Below are 25,397 nucleotides of genomic sequence, written 5' to 3'. Positions count from 1 at the left end.
CGGGGCACCTGGGTGACTCAGTTGGTTAAGCATCTGACTTCAGCTCAGCTCACGATCTCACAGTTCGTGGGTTCAAGCCCAGCATCGGGCTCTGTGCTGACAGCTCAGAGCCTGGAACCTGCTTCAGGTTCTGTGGCTCCCTCACTCTCTGCCCTCCCCCACTCATGCTCTCTATCTCTTAAAAATGAATACATGTTAAAAAAAAAATTTTTTTTTAAGTAGTGTCTATGTTCTACAGGTCAAATATGGCCCATAGCCTTGTTATGGCCCACAAGAAAATAATTTTTACATCTGTTTAAACTTTATTTATGTGTTTTGAGAGAGGGGGTAGGAGGGACAGAGAGAGAGAGAGAGAGAGAGAGAGAGAGAGAGAGAGAGAGAGAGAGAATTCCAAGCAAGCTCTGCAATGACAGTGCAGGGCTCGAACTCACGAACTGAGAGATCATGACCTGAGCAAAAGTCAAACACTTAACCTACTGAGACACTCAGGTGACCCAGTTTTTACATTTTTAAACGGTTGTGAAAAAAAAAAAACAAAGAAAAATATGGACAAAGACCATACATGGCCCATAAAGCCTAAAATATTTATTATCTGGTTCTTTCAGTAAAAGTATACCAATCTCTGCTTTGTGGTATACCTCAATAAATTATATGCCAACCTTAGAAGAAAGTCAAAGTCAGAATTTTTTTTAAATCTTTCCTCTGCTTACACCATCCATTTGCCCTTCATAGAGAAGCCCTCAGCCTAATAACAATTCCCCAATCCTGGACTCTCCTTGGTTAAGAACGTCATTTCAAGACACCGCACTTGGCAAGTTTACCGTGGGGAGTGCTTTCTTTAGGGAGCCCAAAGTCCTGAATGAATTCCTGAAATCATGTCCCCATTCAGAAATACAGTGAGCCTCATCCACAGCAATAAGTGTAATACCTATAAAGTGAAAAATATAAAAATGGGGAAAATAAAGTTTAAAAAGAAGCAATAAATTCATCTAAATCAATTATCACCTTTACTTCAAATATATAAATATCACAGAAAGGAAAATAAATAACTCAAATCCAAGTATTTGGTTCATATAAAAATATAAGCATAAACAACATCAGGTAACACCAAAAATCATTATGAAACAGAGGATGGGAGAAACATGGATAAAGGCACATGGATAAAAGAAGGAAACATTGATTCAAACAACATTCAAACAACATTATTTATTAGATTTCAGCTTTCATCATTATTCCTCAAAGAAATGAATTACTTACTATTACTTTGCCCTCAAAACTATCACTCATGAACCACTTGCAATGATACTGTCTTAAAAAAGAAGAGCTGCTTTTTTTTCTCTCTCTCTCTTTGGTAATACTTTCAATTTTATCTTATCGATTAGCTATCAAAAGAGACAGAAAGAGCACATTCCTACTGAGATGAAGCACATCATTGTCCATGACTGATCACATATCGTACTGCAGAGAGTTCCTCTGAAATGCCAATATTGGAAGACAGGATGACATCCACATTTTCTATTGTAAGATGGTAAGAACTAAATCTCAGTATGTACCATGCAGGTAAAAAGGAACGTAATTCGTTCTTTCCTTCCCTAGCAACCCCTCCACTCTGCCCCCCACCACACACCCACATTGAAACAGAATCAGTAGTGTGTACTAATACATTTCAGAACAGGCTTTATTGTATAACCATCCATTAAAATGTCTTTAGATATTTCAAAGTAATGACAGTAGTGCTTTCGCCTTCCATTACCAAATTAATACTTAAGACAAAAATAATTTTGTCCTTCAATGCAGATGATCACCACTTGATACTTATTTGAGTATTAATCATTTTCTGCCATTAGGAGGACAATTACAAATATGTGTTCTAGAGTCAGACTACCTGGATGCAGAACCTGGCTCCAGCACTAACATTTGTATTAACTTAAACAAGTTACTTAAGTTTCCGATGGTCAATTTCCCACAAATAAAAGGTAGAAAATAATAGTACTTAACATTTTTTACTTACTCTGAAGATTAAATTAGATCATTCACTTAAAATGCTAAGACAGGGCCTGGCATAAAAGCCGAATTAAAAAAACAAAAACACTAAACTATTACAGTTATTAAATGCCCACTCTGATCCAAACGCTCTTCTAGGAAAAGATCAATAAAATGTACTCTGTAACCTTGAGAAGCTCACGATTCCACCAGAGGAGACAGACCAGCAAATAAACAATTATAATTCAGTGAGATTACCAAATAACAACAGAGATGAAAGAGAAAGCAAAACAGTAAACCTACTAAATATGAATACAGGTTGATTAGTATCAAAATTCTCTGGCTGCTACTGTGTAACTGGGAAAAATTCAATGTTACCACTAATTTGGGCTTTAGAAACTAAATGACCCAGATTTTAAATGAAATAGGTTAAAATAAACATGATGGCTCCTCTTTTAAAACCTTCCTTAAAATTATAGGTTTGAAAAAAAAATTATAGGTTTGACTAAATAGCTCTTCATGGAGCTGAACTTTGTCCCCTACCATCAGTTTTACCAAGCTTTTGCTAACTTTAACTTTATATTTTTTAATGTTTATTTATTTATTTTTGAGAGAGAGAGAGAGTCACAGAGAGAGAGAGAGAGAGAGAGAGAGAGAGAGAGAGAGAGAGAGTCACAGAGAGAGAGAGAGAGAGGGTCACAGAGAGAGAGAGACAGAATCCCAAGCAGGCTCCACACCAGCAGTGCTGAGCACGATGTGGGGCTCAAACTCACAGCCCATGAGATCATGACCTGAGCCAAAACCAAGAGTCAGACACTTGACTGACTGAGCCATCCAGGCGCCCCAACGATTTTTACTTTAAATTTGCAAGTCCAAGTGTCTGCCCAAGTCCTATACATATTTCATTTTGGCTTATCTGTCACTCAAGCCTTATTTCTAAAGTCAAAAGACAATTACAAGTGTGTTTGGTTTTAAGGAGTCTCCATATAACATTATGTTTGCTGCTTCTGTTACACATGCATACTACTTAAATAATGTAACATAAAAAGCATAAATCTGATTAGCTAAATGTCAGACTACTGTACAAACAGAATTCTGAGCAGATTCACTTTTGCAAGCATTTTACAATTTCCTGCAAACAAAAGCCAAAGAAAAATCTTTCAAAAAGAATTTATGCCCTTTTGTTCAACATTGAGAATCAACGAAAACGAGCATTTTCATCCATCCTATGCAGAGTATTCTGTTCTAATGACTGCAGTGTTTATAATTTAATCCATTACAAAAAAATAAAAATAGAGAATCAGAACTAGTTGTCAAAGGGTCTAAGCAAATTTTTAAGCTAATAACTAATTAACTCCATCACAGAAACAAAGCAAATACTGAAATGGAACAAAACATATGCAGCTCCCCATGAACACAGATCCAGCTTTTGGTAGAAAACGATAAAATTCCTACACCTAGGGTATTTAGGCTTAATATGAAGTGAAATATCCTGAAGAGTTCCACACAACTGAATAGAGGACACACCAAATTTGTCTTCCATGAAAGGCAAAAATATGCCAATAAGGGATACGATACTGGTAATATCTTTGATAACGTATTTAATCAAATGTTAACTTCTGCCCTCATTCTTTTGTTGGTATTTAGTACATACTAAAAAGACACAAATTTGTTTTCATTAAGTTGTTACAAAAATTATTAAATGCATTCCTAGAAGTATATGCTACTAACCATTAAATGAGATGTTGCAATGTTGAAAATTTACCTACCCAGAATTATTTTAATATATAATTATTCAGTGAGACCAAATAATATTAGAAAACTAAGACTGGTTAGTTGAGCTGAATGTTTGCACGATGAGCTACGCTATGATTGCAATTCTTGGATAGCTTATTCTAGCCAGCAAGAAGGAAAAAAAAGCAGACAAAAATTTTTAAAGTACAAAAAAAAAAAAAAAAAAAAAAAATAGGGCACCAGCTGTTGACTAATTCTGTATTTACATTTTCTAGGAAATAAGCTCTGACTTACTATCTAACTTTTTAAAATCACACTCGCTGGTGGCAAATAATCAAAGTTACTGTGGTTTTCAACCTTGACTACAAATCAGAATCACTCATGAAAAACCACAGGGGCCAGGGTCCCACCACAGGCATGTTGAATCAGAATTTTCAGGTTTGGAGGATACTACATTGTTCTCAAGTTTGAAAAGTGATTCTCATGAACAAGAGTGGAGAACAACTAGGTTGATTTAATTCAGATTCAGAATATGAAAAAAAGGAAATTATAATTTCACAGAATCTAAAAATCAACATTTATTTAATAATACATTTAAATTCCTACTGTGTACCAGGCACTGCGCTAGGGCATTTTTGCCCCCAAAATGTTTACAGTCTAGCAGAAGAAAAGAGATCTATAAACAGGCAATTATAACACAGGAGCCTAATTTCTATGGCAGAAGGAATTTTAGGTACTTAGAATAAGACAAGGAAGACACCAAGTTGCAAAGTCAGAGATTTCCTGGAGGAAATAATGTTTGAATAAACTTTAACAGAAGTGAAATCCAATATCCATTCATATATTTAACATTAAAGGATAACTCAATTAAATAAGCACTTATAAAAAGATCCTATCATACCACTTACCAATATTAGCCTCAAGTTGCTGGAGTAGGCTCAAGTTACCTGAACAGAATTCTGGAGTTACATACACAATTTGATATTTGCCTCTGAAAAATAAACAAAAAAAGAAATAGAAAAGGAAATATACTACAATAAAGAAAACAATCATCCAATGAATTACAACTTAAAACCATAATACCTGATAAATTTTTAAATAATACATTATACCACTCAAAACTAAATGAACATTACAAGTGTGTGTATATATCCACATGTATTAGTTCTCTGATTCTACTTCAACACATCAAAATAAACAGTGGCAAAGAGTACTCAGGAAGTCCTCAGCATTAAGGTGACATTAGAAGCCAGGTCCTGATTTCCAGCAGTTTAGCCCCAAAACTATAGTGTTTGAGTTAAACAGTTAAGCCTGTGGTAAACCTTCTATGTGTTGGCAATCCACCCACATGCCATCCTCCTTCTTGGAGAATTACAACCCATTATCCTACCACCGACTCCCTCCCCATGATTAAATCCATAGTGCCCACGTTTCTCCTACGTATTTTGCTCTCTTGCCTAAATATATCTTCTTGGGCCAGGGTTCAGCACTGTATCAATGTCACATCAACTGGTCTCTGTCCTAGAATTTGGAGTTCCAACCAAGAACAACCAGTCGGTCTCTGCAAATGACAAGACCTGTAATTTGTGAAAAAAAGGAGCTGCAAGGCAGTCTTCTCTACCTTATGACTAGAAAAGCAGAAAATGCTTATCTCCTCCGAGAGAAGAATTGAGGAGACACAGAGAGGCCATGGATAAAAAAAAGCTTTATTGTATTTTTGATACCCAATTCAAAGTCTCTTCCTAACGGCTGGCTAATTCGTGTTCAGTGTGACCCATGAGACATTCCTATATCCTTAATATAAAATTCATTATTTGCTTAAGCTAGCTTGACTTTTTTCTATTCTGGGCAGACAGAATCCTAACTAAACAATGTTTGTAATAAAGTTTAGGTCTAGGGCATTTAAAATATATAGAGTCTCCTTTTCATTCTACTAAGTGAAGACATAAAGTTAAATAGAACGAAAACTTAATTTCCTATATAAAAAGACTTTAAAACATTTCATCTACTGTGTGCTAGGCATAGTGCTTTTATTAGGAATTAGCAACAAAACAATTAGGAACAAAATAGATATGCTTTAAATCTCATGAAATTAATTCAATATTCTAATTAACATAGGAAAACAGTATAAATAACAAGTTCTGATGTCAGCCTGCCCAAGGTTTGACTCTCAATTTTACTTCTTACAAGCTAAGTGATTTTAACTTCAGTGTGCCTCAGTTTCTTAAACGTAATGTAGTAATAATAATTATAAAGACAACTAATTCAACACAAATCTACATTGAAGGTAAATCCAATCAAATTCCACTGGCATTTGAGTTGAAAAGGTAATTTTGAAATACTTATGGAATGTTCACTTTGGCAGCACATATACTGAAATACTTAAGGAAATACAAAGGACCTAGAAAAGACAAAAAACTTTGAAATAAAAGAACAAAATCAGAAGTCTTATACTACCTGATTTCAAGGCTTATTACAAAGCTACAGTAATGAAGACACCAATCCAGATAGGCAAACAGATTGATGGAACAAAGACTGTAGCAAAAGACCCACATGTATGTAGTCATTTTGCTTTTGACAAAGGTACAAAGGCAATTCAATAGAGAAAGGACAGTATCTTCCACAAAGAGAGCTGGAACCAATTGGATATCCTTAAGAGAAAATAAGTTGTAATCAGTAACTGGTACAATACACAAAATTTACATTAAATGGGTTATAGACCTAAATGTAAAACTTAAAACTGTAACACTTTTAGGAGAAAATATAAAAGAAAGTCTCTGTGATCCTGAGTTAGGCAAAGGCTTCTTAGATTCCACACCAAAAGCAAAATCCATAAAAGAACAAATTGACAGGCTGGACTTCAAAATGAAAAACTGCTGCTCTTCAAAAGAACAGTTCAGACAATGACAAGAGAAGTCACAAACTAGAAATGTTGGCAAAGCATATACCAAATAAAGAATTTGTATTCAGAATAAATAAATGATTACCAAAACTCAGTAAGGGAAAAGACAACGATAAAGAATGGGCAAAAGATGTGAATAGATGCTTTCTAAAAGAAGATCTACAGATGGCCCAAAAGGACATGAAAAGATGTTCAAATTCAGTAGTCATTAAAGAAATGCAAATTAAAAACACATTGAGATCTTATTAGAATGGTTAAAATCAAGACTGGCCATACCAAGCAATGGCAGAGAGGAGGAGGGATTAGAACTCTCAGACCTTGCCAGTGGGAATATAAAACGGTACAAATCACTCTCAACAAAGTCTGGCAGTTTCTTAAAAAGTCAACATAGAATTACCTATGACCCAGCAATTCCACTAATAGGCATATACACAAAAGGATGAAAACAGTCTTCATATAAAAACTTACACACTAATGTTTGTAGTACAATTATTCATAACAGCCAGAAGTGGAAACAACCTAAATGTCCACCATTAATGAATGGTTAAACAAAGCATGTTATGTCTGTACAATGGAATATTATTCATCCATAAAAAGAAATAAAATACTGACAACTAATGCTAAGTGAAAGAAGCCAGACACAAAAGGCCACATACTGTAGGAGTCCATTTATATGAAATGTCCAGAGTAGGCAAATCATAGAAACAGAAAGCAGATTAGTGGTTTGAAAGGGTGTTGGGGTTGAAGGGGGAGGGAGATGGGGACACTGGGGAATGACTGTGTAATGGATACTGAGGTTTTTTTGGAGTGATGAAAATGTTCTGGAATTAGACGGTTAGATGGTTGTAAAACATTGTGATGTACTAAAAGCCACTGAACTGTATAAAATGGTTAAAATGATGACTATTATGTAAATTTATCTCAATCAGAAAAAAAAGTTAAATATATATTCACGACATGATCCAGTGATTCCACTCCTTGGTTTATACCAATCAACACATATGAACACATACCAATAAACACATAAATGAAAACATATGTCCATACAAAGACTTGCATACAAATGTTCAGAGCAGCTTTATTTGTAACAGCCCCAAACTGGAAACAATGCCATGTCTATCAACAGTTGAACAGATGAAACAAATTATGACAATACCCTTATGACGTAATCTAGTTAGCAATAAAACAGGAATGAACTATTGATACATGTAACAGCATGGATGAATCTCAAAGTAATTACGCTGTGTGATTTAAACCAGACAAAACAAGAGCACATATTGTATGGCTGGTTCTGTTCATGTGCAATTTTAGAAGACATAAGCTAATCTAGAGTGGCAGAAAGTAGATCAGTAGTTACCTGGTGAGTGGGGTAGACAAGGTAGGAATAAGTGAAAGGAATGCATTACAAAGGGTGTAAGTAAACACTGAGGATGATGGATAAAGGGTCAGCATCTGGATTGCAGTGATGGTTTTGTCGGTATTTATACGTCAAACTCACCAAATTACACATTTTAAGTATGTAAAAATTATTGTATTGCAATTATACCTCAATAAAGGTAATTTAAAATGTTTAAAAGAAAGAAAACGTATGTTCTAAAAAAGATTTTATAGGAATGTTCACAGAAGCTTTATTAGTAGTAGCCCTGAACTACAAACAGCTTAGGCATCTACTGCTGAGGAAATGAAAAAACAAACTGTGGTCTTTTCATACGATGACGTTTCATTCTGATATATCAAAAAAATTATGGATACGTGCAACAACAGGAAGGATTCTCAAAACATTTTGCTGAATGAAAGAAGTCTTACACAAAAGTTTTTATTGTATGAATCCATTTATATGAAGTTCTAGAACAGACAAAAGTATGGTAGAAAAAAATTAGTGATTCGTTTTAGAATGGAGATAGAACGACAGATGGAATAGGAAGAGACGTGAAGGAACTTTCTGGAGTGACAGTAACATTCTATATCTTGATAGGGGTTTGGGTTATACATTTGTATGCATTTATCAAAACTCAGTAAATACATGTGTATACGTGTGTATATTAATAAGATATATACATTGTTAATATACATACACACACATTATTTTTGTGTGTATGTGAGATTTTATCCTTGTTAGAAATTATGCTATGATAGGACTGGTGGGGCAAGAGATTTAGAATCCAGTCCATGCTCAGCCATGAATTCGTCGAGTGACTTCAGGCAAATTACTTGCTCTGGGCCTCAACTTCGTCTGTAACAATGAGACAAAACTAGATACATACTCTCCTACTTCTACTTTCAAAACCAAAATTTTACAATTCTAAGACTACAATGCTAAATTCACAGTCCAAGAACTAAAAATAATAGGTTTCTTTTAAGTCTTAAAAATTTTTTTAATTATCAGTTCTGTAAATGTGCTATAAAAAACAAAGTACATTTTTTAATCAGGAACATTTTGTCCATGAATTAAATAAAAATCTTTTGTGTACAAAATTCTCTCACATATCATAGACACAACCACCTAATCAGAAATCATATAAGTTACTCACAATTTAATATCCTCTAGAACATTTTTTGACTGTGCTGATCCCAGAAAACAAGCTGGAATGTTGGACATTCTATAAGAAGAAAAACAAATATTCTGGAGTCATGTACACACTACAAATATCAACTTAATTCTTAAGGAATAAAGAAACAATGATGAACAATCCTCTTCTTTGCAATCTTCATTCTTTTTATAACTCACTGATTTAATAAACAAATTCCTTCGAAGGCCATATGAGAAAGCAAGTTGTTAAGGCAAGTTTTTCAAAAAGATTGTAAGCTCAAGTTAAAGAGGTTTAAAATGTTTCTGTAACTTAAAATTATACTTCCATGTATACACTTCATATCAAGCTAAAGAGTAAGGGTAACCAAAAGAGAAAAGACTTTTGAGATATGGATGTAAACTGGCTTAGAGTTTGCCGTTACACAAATTTTTACTGGGGCCATCTGGTAGTCTTGGATTATAGAGAACTCAAGAAAGAAGGTAAGTCCTTCCACCAAAGGGTCATGTATCACTAATAAAGATAGAGCAACACTCACAGAAATGTGTTACTGGGAACTAGATTTTAACATACAGGATAGATTACATGTTTCCTTCATGGAAGAAAAAGAAAACATTACTGACTGAAGCTGGAGCACTTGGTCTTCCATCAAAGAAATAAGAGGAGAGATGACAAGGCCAATCTTGCCTACATACACAGGTGGGAACTGGAAGCACAAACTCTTTCCATATCCTGGAAATAAAAATAATACACTGATAGAAATAAAAATAAAGACTTGGTACTTTGATTTCTTCTTACAACATAGTTGGCTGAGATGAACCACTAACATTTTATCCTCTTATCCTCCTAACAGCTAATTCGTGCATAAATTTGAGCATCTAATCTCAGATCCCTCTCTTCTGAATTTTAAATCATTTGCATTTGTATTTATATTTTGAGAGTACAGTGAAAGATTACACCCTTGAAAACCTTTAAGTTTTATATTTTAGAGGACTACATTATTGCTTGAGTACAGCTTACCAGTTGCCATCACAACAACATTATCTCTTCTTTCTTCCAGTACAGAATGAATCACCTTCCACTGAACCCTGCAGGGTAAAAAGCAAAAGGCTATTTTGTTTTACTAACAAAAAACCCAAGGACAAGTTGAAACCTGTTTAATTTTTTCGCTACCTCCAACAGAATTTGTTCTACATTTTTGAGCTTCGATACAAAAAATGTATAAACCCTGGAACTTTAAAACAAAGAGTCCCATGTGATCAAGCTCCCATTCAAGCTGATTTCACAATTACGAGTTTCAACTGGTATATGCATTAAATTTCATTACATATATCAAAAGTATAAAATAAATTCTAAGTTTCGTACCAGAAATCCAATAGAATCATCATTGATTTAATAAAAGAAATGCTCCAGGGGCAAGGACTGCCTGAGAAGGGAAATGAGGGAACTTTCTGGAATGACTTTAATGTTCCATATTTGACCAAAGGCTTAGGCTGGTTTGACCATCTCCTCGTATGTAAATTTTACATCAAAGAAATAAATCATAAATATATAGCTATAGTTAATGATTTATACGCTGAAGTACTTAAGGAGATGTGTAATAGTGTCCACAATTTACCTTGAAATGCATTTTTAAAATTGGATAGATTAAGGAATGGATAGAGAGGTGACAGATGAATACATGATAAAGCAAGGATAGTAAAATGTTGAATATACAGGTATTCATAGTAAAAAAAATTCTTTCAACTTTACACTATCTTTGAAAATTTTTAAATAAAATACTGAGGGAAAAATCAATAGGCAAGGTGATCTTCTGATGTGCTGATAATGACCTATTTCTTCTTATGTGAGTGCTGGTTACACAGGGTGCCTAGTTTGTGAAAATTCATTCATCTGTACATTCGTGTGCACTCTTCTGTATGTAGGACATAGTTTAATAAAAAAAACATTTAAGATCAAAGAAAAAGGGAAAGAAATGTCTCCATGGGTTAAATTTTAAATTCCCAGAATAGGAAAAATCCAGTCTAGATTTTTACATTCTTATTAATTTACTTGTTCTTCATCTCATTTTTATTCATCTCCTTTTAATACTTATAAATGTGCCCCTTAGACATAAATACATTTGAATACATTAAAACTGGTAAGATTATCACTGTTCTTCCAACTGTTGTCTTATGAATTTCCATTATATCAGCATGCTTTGGACAGTAAGATGTACAAAACAGACACACAGATATTTATTTAATGAAAAACAAGTCAGTGTTAAGTTAGATTAATTTATTGATGTATTTAAACTAGTTTCTACACAGAACTCTCTATGGTAAAGAAAACCATTTTCCTCTCTTACAAAAACAATTTGCAGATATGAATTTCATATAAATATTATTTTAAAATAACTTTGTAGTCACAGGAAATACAGTGTGGAATATATAAACTACAGTGAAGTTGTGCTATTACTATTATACGGATGGACTATTTGCCATTTTTCCTTTGTGTAAAAAATTATGAATATGCAATTTAATTAGGAGAGATTATACTCACGGTTTAAAACTTGAATGGCCAAAGTACTTCTTGAGGAAATTAATTTGCATTTCATTAGGTCCTGGTAATGAATGGTCTTAAAATAAAAGTAAAATGGCATTTACGTTAAAATATAAGTGATAGGGAATAAAAATTTTTATTTCATTGGCTTCTTTTAAAGAATTTGGTGAGGGGCGCGTGGGTGGCTCGGTCAGTTAGGCGTCTGACTTTGGCTCAGGTCATGATCTCACAGTTGAGTTTGAGCCATGCATCAGGCTTTGTGCTGACACAGCCTGGAGCCTGCTTTGGATTCTGTGTTTCTCCCTCACTCTCTACCCCTCCCCTGTGTACTATCTTTCTCTCTCAAAAAAATGTTTTTTTTTAAAGAATACAGTGATAAATAACAAAGATTACGGTTTCCTGTCTTTTAAATCCAACTAATTTGGCCCTCTGGATACTAGTCATGACTCCAGTTACACACTTTGATTATTACCTAATACCAAGGATTAGAACTGTGTTGTTCTACTACAAAGTGGTTCACATTTTGCCAACACTATAAGAAAACAGTGTTTTGGAATTTGCTACAGTTCTAAAACGTAACATGTAGACCCAGCCACGGCAAGCAATATACCAATGCAAATGTCATAATACAACCAACTTTCAATTAATAGTAATCAGAAATTAAATGGTCACAAATAAAATCCAGAGATAAAATTAAATCTTATTTTAGTTACCACTCCACCAAATCTTTGGCCAAAATTTTTTTTTTTTTTCAACGTTTATTTATTTTTTGGGACAGAGAGAGATAGAGCATGAACGGGGGAGGGGCAGAGACAGAGGGAGACACAGAATTGGAAACAGGCTCCAGGCTCCGAGCCATCAGCCCAGAGCCTGACGCGGGGCTCGAACTCACAGACCGCGAGATCGTGACCTGGCTGAAGTCGGACGCTTAACCGACTGCGCCACCCAGGCGCCCCGCTTTGGCCAAAATTTTAACTGCCTAGCACAATGGAGTTACATTAACTTTTATTCAACTGATTTTTATTTTCTACTCAGGTTGAACAGTTCATGAGTGGCCAAGAAGAGCAAAGTATCAAGACCATTTACCTATAAACAAATGAAAACTTATTATACTTCTCAGCTTTAACAATTCCAAATAGAGAACTAAATTGATTTGAAGATACTATGCCTTGATTTAATACAAGAAAACAAACAGAATAATACTTTCTTTACCATCTTCATATACTTTCCACCTACAATATTTATGTTAATTTTCCTACATTATAACATTGATGAATCTAACTCTAGAGAGTGTTCTACTTCACGAGAAGACCCCATGGTTTGCCATAATGAATTCTGCTACTTAACGCTTGAATAACAGGAGGTCATTTCATGGATTCCTTATGATAGTTGGCATACACAGTATGAAAATTAGTCTGTTTTGCAATCTGACATTGTGCCACTTGCTTTAAGTAATAAATTCCTGAAGAACAGAAACTATATCTATGTCTTTAACGATAATGTTCAATATAAGTAATTAAGGATTCTTATTAATGATTTCCTATTAATTTTTTGAATATAAAATATATTTCTTGAACATATAATATATATATATTACCATATGCGCCAAATAACATACACATCACATCACATCACCATATGCGCCAAATAACACAACATTTCTATTATGACACTTTTGTTAAAAGTAAGAATTATGCTTTATAAAGACCAAAGCACTAAGGGACTTAATAACAAGTTTTTAGGACCTTATTAATTATATGCCACAAAATTCTTGCCTCCAAAGTGTTTAAAAACTGGACCCTAAATTAGAGTCAGCGGTAGATACCAGAGGTGAGTCACTGCAAACATATTACAGCACATACCTTCATCATCTCCTTCTTCTTTAATAGTTTCAAACTCATCTTCATCATCTTCAAAAGGAACACCCAGATTTCTGTCCATTTTTATGCCTTTTGAATGAATTGAATCTGCCGTGCCACTATTTAGATTTTCTAAAGACTGGGAAGTTTAAAAGAAACCTTAGAAGCAAAACCATTGACAGTGTCGTATCTTTTTCACCAAACACAAAAGGAGTATTATTAACAGAACCTACAATTTTGTTCAAAGCTAACAGATGTGCAACCACTCTCACAAAAGAACATGTGTGCTCTGGTTTAAATATGTACTCAAGAGTGGTTTGTAAGGCACAAGGCCAAAGATGGAATACTTCCAGCATAAACAGGGTTCATTAATAGCATATAATGAACTGCCTATGGGGAAAGTTACCAAAATTTGAATAAAATTTGAATTTAAAACTTTTCTTCTTGGGGGCGCCTGGTGGCTCAGTCCATTAAGCGTCCAACTTTGGCTCAGGTCATGATCTCATGGTCCGGGAGTTTAAGCCCCACGCCGGGCTCTGTGCTAACAGCTCAGAGCCTGCAGCCCGCTTCAGATCCTGTGTCTCCCTCTCTCTGCCCCTCCCCCGTTCATGCTCTGTCTCTCTCTGTCCCAAAAATAAATAAAAAACGTTGAAAAAAAAATTAAAAAAAAAAAAATTTTTTTTTAACTTTTCTTCTTGGGGTGCCTGGGTGGCTCAGTTGGTTAAGCAAACAACTCTTGATTTCGGCCCTGGTCATGATCTCACAGTCTGTGGGATCCCAGGCTTCATACTTGGGATTCTCTCTCCCTCTCTCTCTCTCAAAATAAATAAACGAAGTTTAAAAAAAACTTTAAACTATTTTTTCCTTTATCATACTTCAATGTTTTCAATTGCCAAGAGGTAAATGCAGGTTTGACTATTATTTTATGAGTTTCTCCATATCATGTGTCAGCATAACATTTAAACAATAAACAAATAATAAATGTATTTTTTGTGAATTATGTGCATGTGTTTATGTGAATTGTGAAAACAACAATAAAATATTGTAATAATTTTAGGAAAGGAATATTACAAATATGAAATAAAGCTACTCTTTATTTTGGCTTGACAATATTGGATTTTCTGCCCTAAATGAAGATTATCTATTTAAAGAATGTTAGGATATTTCAAAATTGTTTCATCTATATGGGTTTTTTGTTGTTGTTTTTTTGTTTGTTTGTTTTTTACTGAGAAGTGACAGGAAGAATTGTTAAAGCACAGTTCTCATTTTCTCTTTTTATTAAACCGTCCACTTAATATATTTGACTTTAATAGCTTTTTTTTTTAAATTTTTTTTTAATGTTTATTTATTTTTGAGACAGAGAGAGACAGAGCATGAACAGGGGAGGGTCAGAGAGAGGGAGACAAAGAATCCGAAACATGCTCCAGGCTCTGAGCTGTCAGCACAGAGCCCGACGTGGGGCTCGAACTCACAGACCGCGAGATCATGACCTGAACCGAAGTCGGCCACTTAACCGACTGAGCCACCCAGGCACCACCCCGTTTAATAGCTTTTTTAAAAGTGTATTCATTTCAGGCCTGGAAAAGAAAGAGTGATTCTGTTCCCGATTCTTCATTCAAGTCAACAAATATGCTTAGAAAAGCATTCTGAAAATAAAGTTCTCTCATATGTGCATCCAGATTGCCTTCTAAGAGGTTCAATATACAATGTAAGATTGTGGAAGTCTGCAAGTGTCCTCCAAATGCACTACTTGAACAGCATTCCGCAGAGAAATGGTTAATCAATAAAGGAGTACGATTTAGTATTTGCATTCTATTATTGCTATTAGCTAATATTTATTAAACACTTAAGAAATGTCAGGCTCTGTACTAAGCTCTTCACAAATGACACCTTAAATAATAGTTACAGCTGTTAACTGAGTACCAAAAAGACTAAGAAACTTGCCCAAAGTCACACAGCAAATAAATGGAGAAGCTGGGATTCGAACCCACATCTAAATTCAGAATCCAAAAATAATTAATTAATTAATTAATTAATTAATTAATTCAGAATCCACATTCCCAGTCACTACCCACTACTCTGGCTCAAAACTAAAGAATCAGGACCCTAAACTCATTTCATTAGAAAGAAAAAAAATCACATCAACCTAAAGATGAGGAATAAAAGGTACACATTATGATGAACTTCTGTGTTTTTCTTCATTTTCAATTAATTTGGATAAATTTAAGCTTTGCTTTCTTATTGTCCATCCCTAGTTCATACCTGACAAAGAAACTGGAGGTTGGGTGAAATGATGGAAAATAGACTTATAAAATAGTATTTTCAACTGTGATAAGATAGGGGTAGATGAAACAAGTTAAAACATTACAAAATTATATATAATAACTATATCCATAGTAAATAAGACTTTTTCAAAGCAAGTGAAGAACAATACTGAATGTATAACAACAGAGCTTCCAAATCAAAGGGGATACACATAGATGGGAAGAAAAAGAAACCTATTTCAATAGCAGAGGGCAAAATTGCTACCCATTTTCCAGGAAAGATTTAAAAGAAGTGACCTGGGAGAAATATGTTTTCTAATATGTAAAAATTAGCGTACTACTAAAACATTATAAAGATGTAAAGAAATATGAAGTGGAAAACAAAATCTAGGGGCGCCTGGGTGGCTCAGTCGGTTAAGTGTCTGACTTCAGCTCAGGTCATGATCTTGTGATCCGTGAGTTCGAGCCCCATATCAGGTTCTGTGCTGACAGCTCAGATCCTGGAACCTGCCTCCGATTCTGTGTCTCCCTCTCTCTCTCCCTCTCTCTCTGCCCCTTCCCTGCTCTCTCAATAATAAATAAATAAATGTTAAAAAAAATTAAAAAAAAAAACAAAAACAAAATCTAATGATTATGTAATTGACAGTAATCACACTGTGGGAGGACATTTAGAATTAGGTAATATTTTACTTAATTCCCTTTTTAAGGAACTGGAAGCAAATTTCCATAATTTCAAACATACCTTAATCATCTCTAGTTCTAAATCTTCATCACTTTCAATTACATAAGATACATCCTCTTCATTATCCTTGGAAAATAAATCCTTTAAAAAAATAGTATTTCAAACATTAATTTTCCAATGTAATTGACTCAATACCCTGTTTTCTACAAAATAAAGTTACTATGCATGAGATATCTTTAGACAACTTTCTCTTCTTCTCCAGTAGATAAATTTACAATACATATTTATATGTTTATATGACACACAGATAGAAAGGGAGAGAGGGTGGTAAGGAAGAAGAGAAAGAGGGAGGAATAAATAGATGCAAAGAAACAAAGAACCAAAGAAAAGGAGAATGAAGGAAATGTAACTGGAAAGATAGACAAGACAGACTGACTTGAAATAAAACCCCCCACAAGCTAAAAGTGAATACAAAGTGACAAGTTCGACAATGGTTAAACAATATCAAACTGTGTTTCCCGACTTGAGTACAAGAACCTCCTTACAATGTTGAAAAATTCCATTCCATTCCATTCCATTCCATTCCCATTCCCATTCCATTCCAGGAACAACAGGTGTTCTTTTGTATCTACTGATTTTAGGAGCTCACAAAAAAGCTACTATTGACTGTAATAATACCTTTAGATTAATCACTTTTACAAATAGTACCTACACATATTTGAAAAACTGTATCAGATATGTTATTTATTCAGATATTGCAAAGGTTCGGATATGAGGAAACTTTGCAATTTGGCAATCCCCAGGAAGCAAGCGTCCAACAGCATGGGAACCTGCACAAAAAAAATGCAGAAGGACCCAAAAAAAGTCCAATCTTTAAACTGAAAGTACGAAAAGGAAGTCTAGCCATAATTAACCTGCAAAAATTAAGCCTTCAAAAAGGATTTTAAAGTAAGTTTTATAGAAAGAGAAAAAAACTCTTTTACTATTATTTTACCCTTTTAAATAGGGTCTTTAATGAATAAAGAAAAAAATTGCTAATGGTTATTACACAATAAGAATGGCAATAATTGGGGTAAAAGATGGCAGTGAGATCATTAAATTTTGATCATTCTATATCAGTTTATGAAACCTATCATCTTAAAATGTATACCTAATATGAAATTTCCAAAAGGTAAAAGGTTGATGTAGCCATTAGCAAAAGATATTTCCTAAAAGGGGAATATGTTTTACAAGTGGTTGGGGTGAAAATAGCTTGAAAATCTTTTTTTACTTAAAAAAAAAATTTTTTTTTATTTTTATTTTTTGAGAGAGACAGCAAGCACGTGCATGCACATGAAAAGGGCAGGGACAGAGGGAGAGGAAGACAGAGAATCTTAAGCAGACTCCATGCCCAGTGCAGAGTCTCACGCCAGGTTTGATCTCACAACCATGAGATCACAACCTGTGCTGAAATCAAGAGTTGGACACTTAACAACTGAGCCACCCAGATGCCCCTTGAAAATCATTTAAATTTTTTTTTTTAACGTTTATTTTTTATTTTTGGGACAGAGAGAGACAGAGCATGAACGGGGGAGGGGCAGAGAGAGAGAGAGGGAGACACAGAATTCGCAGGCTCCAGGCTCTGAGCCATCAGCCCAGAGCCTGACGTGGGGCTCGAACTCACGGACTGCGAGATCGTGACCTGAGCTGAAGTCGGACATTTAACCGACTGAGCCACCCAAAATAAAACACATTAATATGTAGGTAGAAGTGATTACTAATATAGTTACCAAACAGAGAATTTCTCAAATACTAAGATTTTGATTGCCACTAGAAAACTGAAAAGGGAAATAACCTTGTTATATGACTTTCAAATTTAATATTAAAAACGTAAAACTTCATTATTGCAAAATAAAATGCATAAAATTCTACCAAATATGGACATCATAGGTAATTTTCTAAACTAAGGAAAAACAAATGAGACAAAAGTATAGGCTATATGATGTCTCTTTTTATCGTTTGTCTTTACAATAAAAGAAACACAAAGATTTTTCTAATACAACCTCATTATTTCAAAAAATATCCTTAACTTAGCCAGGAGAAAAACATTACCTCACAAATTAAACTAATAAAATCAGAACATAATAAGAAATCTAAACATGAAATTGACAGAGAATATAGAAGTTTAACAACAATTAAGAAAAAAACAGGTCAAGACTCTCTGGATGCCAGGAAAGGGTAGTGTCAGGCAAAAATATCAGTTTGTTACAAACCCTCTTACAACATCAAGTAAAGAAAATCTGTATGAGGAAATAAAACTACTTCCAAAGCAAATTTGGAAGAGTAAACACTAGTAGGTATATAGGAAATCCACAAAAAAAAAAAAAAAGAAAAAAGAAAAAAACCCAGAGTTATCTATTATATAAAAATCAGGAGAAATGTTAAAATAGCAAAGTACAATGAATGTGTACTGACACTTTAAAATCTTTTCATTGTAAGACCGTAAGTTGCTGCTTATTAGACTCAGTCAAAGCAGCAAACTAGAGCTCACGTGTCAAATTCAGCCCACTTTTTGTTTTTGTTAGTAAAGTTTTACTTGAATGCAAACAAGCTCATTTGTTTACATTTGTCTATAGTTGCTCTCACATTAAATTGGCAGAACTGAACAGTTATAACAGGAACCGTGTGGTCTGCAAAGCCTAAAATGTTCACTATCTGCCCTTTTACAGAAAAACATCAGCAAACCCCTAGTAGTGAATGAAAATTGTTTTCTCTTTTTTTTTAGTACCTCAGGAGACTTGCAAGTAACATCACTAAGAACTTTTTCCTGAGCCTGCTGCTCCAAAATCTGTAGTTCATATTCTGTAATATCTAATGAGTGCAAACAAATTCTTTCTGTGTTCTCTTTCAACTTATTGTCTTCTTCTAATACATCTTCAAGCCCATCTTCTCTTTGTTTTACTTCATTTCCAAGTACATTTTCCTCATCATGTTTAATTATATCAAGTGTTGTGTCCCACGTCTCATCTTTAACTTTAGTAAAACTTTCATGTTCTCTAATTTGTTTCTGTTGTACTCCATCAGCAGTTGGATTTTCCAATGGTGATAAGTGAAAATTAGCACTGGGCCTCAGTTCAGTCTCAATTGAACCAAATATCGTCTTCCTCCATGAATACAGATTTTCTGAAATATCATTTAATAGTGTAGAAATCCTAAAAAAAATTAAGAAAGGGTAATTCAACTTTAACTGCAATAACTATGAACACAAGTCATAATGCTTTTTAGTAAGTACAAGCTTTCTAGCCTGACCTTCACTTAAAAGGCAAATTGGATTAAAATTATTCTTCATTCCCTAATAACCACTATATGCTTATGGCTGTGGGTTACTCTCTAGTACTGTAAGACACTTCTATATTTAACTTGTACACGTACTAAGCATATATGCTAATATGCTTGTTGACCTGTAGGCTTACTAGTGTCACTAGCCTTTAGTCCCAAACTAATTATTTATGCCAGTTACACTTCTTATGGCAATTAATTTAAATGTAAGTCAAATCGATGATACATGAACACCAAAAAAAAATTTGTTTTAAGTTGAACATGCTGAAAGACTCAGCAAATTTCCTTTTTTATAAAAAAAGTTGATTAACTATAGTCAAAACAACCAAAAAAGTTTGGAGGAAAAATCTTAAAAACTCCTAGGACTCTGCATTCAGATTGTTTCAAGTGTCTTAAGTTTTCACTAATTTCAAAGAAACTAAAACTAGAAATTGCAAATGATACACAACGGGCATGAGTTAAAAAAGAAACTCCAAAGAGCGTCCTATATTTAATGAAAAAGCCATGATAAATATAAAAAGACCAAGAAACAAATATATACTAATATGTTAAATTAAAAGAAAATTTTTATGATCCTACATTTTAACTAACTTTTTCAATTTGCTGATCAGTTACTAGTCCCAACTGTAACACATAAGAGTGTTTATGTTATAAGTCAAAAATGATGCTGTTTAGCAGAGTCAATAATCACAAAACTAGAATATATTCTTTGGAATAAGAAAAAAACTTCCCATCAGTGGACAAATAAGAAAATATGGAGAAGCTGTATGTGAATAAATATGATATGAATTTTTTTTAAGTTTATTTATTTTGAGAGAGAGCATGAGCAGGGGAGAGACAGAGAGAAGGAGAGAGAGAGAATCCCAAGCAGACTCCGCACCACCAGCATGCACCTGATGGGGGCTTGAACTCATGAACCAGGAGATCATGACCTGAGCTGAAACCAAGAGTTGGACACTTAACCAACTGAACCATCCAGGTGCCCCATGATAAGAATTTCTTAACTCGTTAATTATAGTTGCTAATAATAGCATTTTAACTAAGTGACTTTAAACATCTATTTATAACCAAACCTGCAAAGGAAAACCACAGCTAGAGTGTAATTTTTTTTTAATGTTTATTTATTTTTGAGAGAGAGAGAGAGAAAGCAAGTGTGAGCAGAGGAGGGGCAGAGAGAAGGAGAGGGAAACACAAAATCCGAAGTAGGCTCCAGGCTCTGAGCTGTCAGCATAGAGCCCGACACAGGGCTCAAACTCACGAACCGTGAGATCATGACCTGAGCCAAAGTTGGACGCTTAACCAACCAAGTCACCCAGGATCCCCTAGCGTGTAAAATGACACACACTATCTTGTCTGTTGGTAATAGGGTTTATTAAAACAATTTTTAGTTACTTCATAAAAGTGGAAGTTAGGGGGAGAAAAGAGAATATGATAAGCAAAGAGACATTTTTACTATTTAGTTAACAATTTTGTTTAGCTCTTCTAATTCTTCTGTATTGAAATTAATACTTGATAAAATCTGACATGACTTTTAAAGTTTGATATTGATGATTCGAATAAAAATTTGATCATTTATGGGAATAAACTATCAAAAATGCGGAGTTGTTTCATGATTTTTTCCCATGCTAAAAATAGCACCAAAGTTGGGCTCAAGCTTAAGTTGACAAATCTACATCAATATAAACAAAATCAAAATTAAATTCAAAACCTAAAAACTCACTAATTCTAACATTCTAAAATTGTTCAAATCTTATGGAGAACAGTTAGCATTATACTTAGGTATTCAAATATAAGAACCACACATAAATAGTTTAGGAGAAACAGATATGTGACATCATTAAATTGTTAAATGCATGGTAATGTTGTAACATATAAATACAGCAACAGTGACATACAGATTGACAAGACTGTAAGAGCTTATTTATTCTGTGCTAACATCAGAGGATGACATGCCTCACGTGAGGTAACTATTTACTCTAACAAATATCAAAGGCTATCTTCTTCAGTAAGGCATAATATACTTTTCCTTCTCTCTTGGAATTGTTATTATGCATATTAGTAGCCTACAGAAAGCATCAGCACCCAAAAGAATGCCAAGGACAGGACAGCAATACAAGAGATGTATAATGAATTTAAATCAACAGCTAAGAAGTATTGTACAATCCAATACCTTCCAGGCTCACTGAAGCATAAAACTGTCCCCTTCTCTAACAGACCTCAATTGACTCTACTTTTAAAGTTCTCACTTCTAATTTTTATAGTTTTTTCCACTCTTTCACAGATTGCCACCTTTAACTTCCAGGTGTGGTCATGTGCACACCCTTCCTTATCCATGCCTGGTTTTCACTTTAACTGGATATCCAAGCTTATCAAACTGTATCTATAAACAAAAAGCAAATAGGTTCTGAATGGGTTTCATCCACTATGTACTTCAGTGAGTTTGTATTCATGCTTAGGGCATGTATTTTGGCATTCAGAGGACTCTTTTGCTCCCCCTTGGTTCTAATGTGTAATTTGGTAAGTTAGGTATTATGCAGACTACTCACAAAGAACCTGAAATAAGAAATTTAACTAGTCCTTGTTTGACACTGAAACCTGACAAGATCTTTCTTTACTAAAGATGAATCCAGTATTTCCTATTCTCAAGTTTTAAGAACACTTATATAGCTTTGTTATTATAACGCAAAGCATTAATGAGACATAATCTACATTTAATAGACAGTCTAACTGCTGGAACAAAAATCTGGAATACATGTAAATACCATGTAAACAGTGATTATTTTTCTTTCATGGAGGGAAAAATGTAAAATTGAATATGAAATGGCTCTACTGGTTCCTGTCCCCATTTGACAGTCAGTCTTTCAGAAATTCTCAGTTACATAAAAACCACTAAAACAAACTAGGGGGAAAAAGGACTTTGAAAAAGATCTGATTCTCTGTATCATATTTTGAAATATCACAGTCAACATATATCACAAATCTCATCCCCCAAAAATACATGAACATTGCATTTTGTCAAAATCAGAATTCTATTTCAACAAACTGCTGACATTCCTACAAAGTATTTTTGCCTCAATATTATATTACTACATTGTAATCATTCCATGTTCAAGAGTATTCCTGATTTTAGAGGAAGTCATTCAGCAATTAAGACTCCCGCAAGGCCTAGTCCCTGAAAGAGTCAGCTACAAGGCACCAGTAATCCAACCTCTATTAATCCAAATATCTCAAATTATCTAGGGCTTTAGCTATAAAATTACATTTAAAATCTGAATGCCTCTTGTTCTAACACTGTCCTGATTAGGTAGAATTCCTGTTTAATAATCAGATTAAAAAACCAGAAAAATGAAGCTACTAAATATAAAAAGTGTTTTTATTTATACATTTTAGGTGACCAAACTGTAAATATAATTAAATGAGAGATGCCCATAAACAAAAGAAAAAGACAACATTGAATCTAAAATATTTTCCTTTCTGTGAACTTCTGAATTTTATTTTACTTTGTTTCATAAAACATCCTACAAAGCAGACAGAAAAGCCTTAAGCTTTTGATCTGCAATGTAACAACTGGAAAGGTATTTCTCAAATTTACACATCAGTCCGTGTATATTTCTATGAATCAAGCAAATTGCTATGAATCTACCTTAATGAAAAGTAATTCTTTATAAATAGGAATGTACAGTAAGAACAAACACAATTGGTAAAAACAGATAATATTTAACCTCTGTGGATCTTCCAATTTTTTCAAAGTGTCAGGAAGACGCTTAGCCAGATCCATCATATCCTCAGATACTGAAATCAGTTGTTTCTTCACATCACTAGATAGCATTTCTTCCTCTGGAAAAAAACAATCAACATCACTTTTCAAACCACAAAGCAGGGCTCACATTTTCCTTTTCTTTCTGTAAGTGAGTTCCAACAAAAGGACTTCTTTATCCTATCTCCACATCACCTTAGTCACTTTACGTCCCTTTCAAACTTTTACTACTTAAATTTTAAATAAATTTCAAATGATCCGTATTCATACATATTACAACCAGTGGTTATCAACCTAATCAGAAGACGGTGGAAATGAGAATCTGAACCCATCTACATTACTTCAAGATCGGAAATCAGCATAACATCACTTGGGCTGTTACTTAGGAAAAATAGTTTGGTAAACATAACCTTAGCCAACAGCCATTCCTCACTTCCCTAGTTATTAGGACCAAAATAAAATACAAGCCTTTCCAATCAGCAATCATCTTCCAAACCCTCAGCTTCATTCTGCCTGGTGAATCGCTCCCCATCCACACCACACCTGCCCTCCTTTCCAAGCCCTTCCCCTGCTTAGAATTTCTTACACTTCCTCACCGTCTTCTCTTGTCCTTCAAAAGTGCAGCTCCTCTGATGCATGTGACGTGGGATTACACCATCTGCTAGTCGTGCTTGCTGCACCTTGTAACCTCAAAATCACAACCTTTCATTCACTGAAGGTTTTACTGCCTGGCTCACTGTCTTTCCCTTTAATACTACTCCTGTGGTCATTCCTAGTGATTTTACCACTCACAGATGCTCCGCCTAAAAGGGTGGCCTTCTCAGTGCTTTGATCCTTCCGTTTCCAACAATCTTTTCCTCAGCTGACCTCAGCCACCTATTCCTATAGTCATTTGACCTTATAATTGCCAATAAAGTCACTACTTCCAAACTTTAATTGTAAGCATTCCACCCTCCAAACACCAGCATGCTGGCTTTCTTTCTAAAATGTCTTCCTCAATATAACTGTTCTTTCACACTTTCAGAATGAAAATTTCCTTACACACCTATCCTTCCCACATCCACTCCCCACCATGTCTTTTTTTTCCTTTCTTACCCATTTTCTAGTAATCACTCCCCCGTTTGGACTCTCCCCTCTTTTGCTCCTTCCTCCCTCCATGGTACTTATGTAGGAAAGCTCGTACCCTAATTAAAACCAGCTTTTTTTTTTACCTACTGGATGCCTATACTCAAAGAGTTTAATATAAATGAAAATAAAACCCAGCCATGATGACTCAGCTTGCTTTAAATTCTTAACACAGATCTCCACTGAAGTAATGACTGTTAATTATTCTACATTTCCCACTCTCCCACTATCAAGATGACCATTTCATACCTCTTTCTTTCTCTCCAAGCCTCCAACACCTGCTTGCCCCTCCTTTCATTCGGGGAACAACTTCACCTCTCACTACGCTAAGAAAATACAAAAAGAAAACTATCTCATCTGCCCACCCCCAATCTGCTAATGAGTCTGCATTTTCTCTCATTTACAGCAAAATTTCATGAAAGTGTTGTCTATACGCACTGTCTCAAACCTTCTACTCCCATTTTCTCTTAATCTGTCTCCAACCAAGCCTTCACCCCCACCCATGCAGCACAGCTGCTTTGGGAAAGGTTACCCACGGTCTCCACACTGTCAAATCTAATTGTTGGGTCTAGTTCCACATCTCCCCCAAATACTCAGAGGTATTTAAAACAGCTGATAACTTCTTCTTCCTTATAAACATATTCCTCACTTGCCTTCCAAACACTACACCTGTTTCCCTCTGTCCTTCACTGCTGCCCCTTCTC

General features: G+C 34.5%; 1 protein-coding gene across 6 annotated transcripts in view; it reads right to left on the bottom strand.

The window, feature by feature from the left end:
• Positions 1-25,397, bottom strand: part of WRN (WRN RecQ like helicase) — a 149,765-nt gene that overhangs the window by 70,913 nt on the left and 53,455 nt on the right. For all 6 annotated transcript variants that reach the window (XM_023252444.2, XM_045055341.1, XM_045055343.1 and 3 more), the window contains 10 exons: positions 23,534-23,648; positions 19,261-19,684; positions 16,554-16,634; positions 13,551-13,686; positions 11,689-11,764; positions 10,168-10,235; positions 9,771-9,879; positions 9,151-9,219; positions 4,626-4,708; positions 822-928 (listed from right to left, as the gene is read on the bottom strand). In XM_023252444.2, the coding sequence (XP_023108212.2) occupies positions 822-928; positions 4,626-4,708; positions 9,151-9,219; positions 9,771-9,879; positions 10,168-10,235; positions 11,689-11,764; positions 13,551-13,686; positions 16,554-16,634; positions 19,261-19,684; positions 23,534-23,648 (1,268 nt within the window). The remainder of the gene's footprint in view (positions 1-821; positions 929-4,625; positions 4,709-9,150; positions 9,220-9,770; positions 9,880-10,167; positions 10,236-11,688; positions 11,765-13,550; positions 13,687-16,553; positions 16,635-19,260; positions 19,685-23,533; positions 23,649-25,397) is intronic.

Source organism: Felis catus, chromosome B1 (assembly GCF_018350175.1).
Source record: "Felis catus isolate Fca126 chromosome B1, F.catus_Fca126_mat1.0, whole genome shotgun sequence".
Classification (NCBI taxonomy): domain Eukaryota; kingdom Metazoa; phylum Chordata; class Mammalia; order Carnivora; family Felidae; genus Felis; species Felis catus.
Note: the sequence above shows the minus strand (reverse complement) of the source record. Positions and strands in the feature narration are given on the sequence as shown.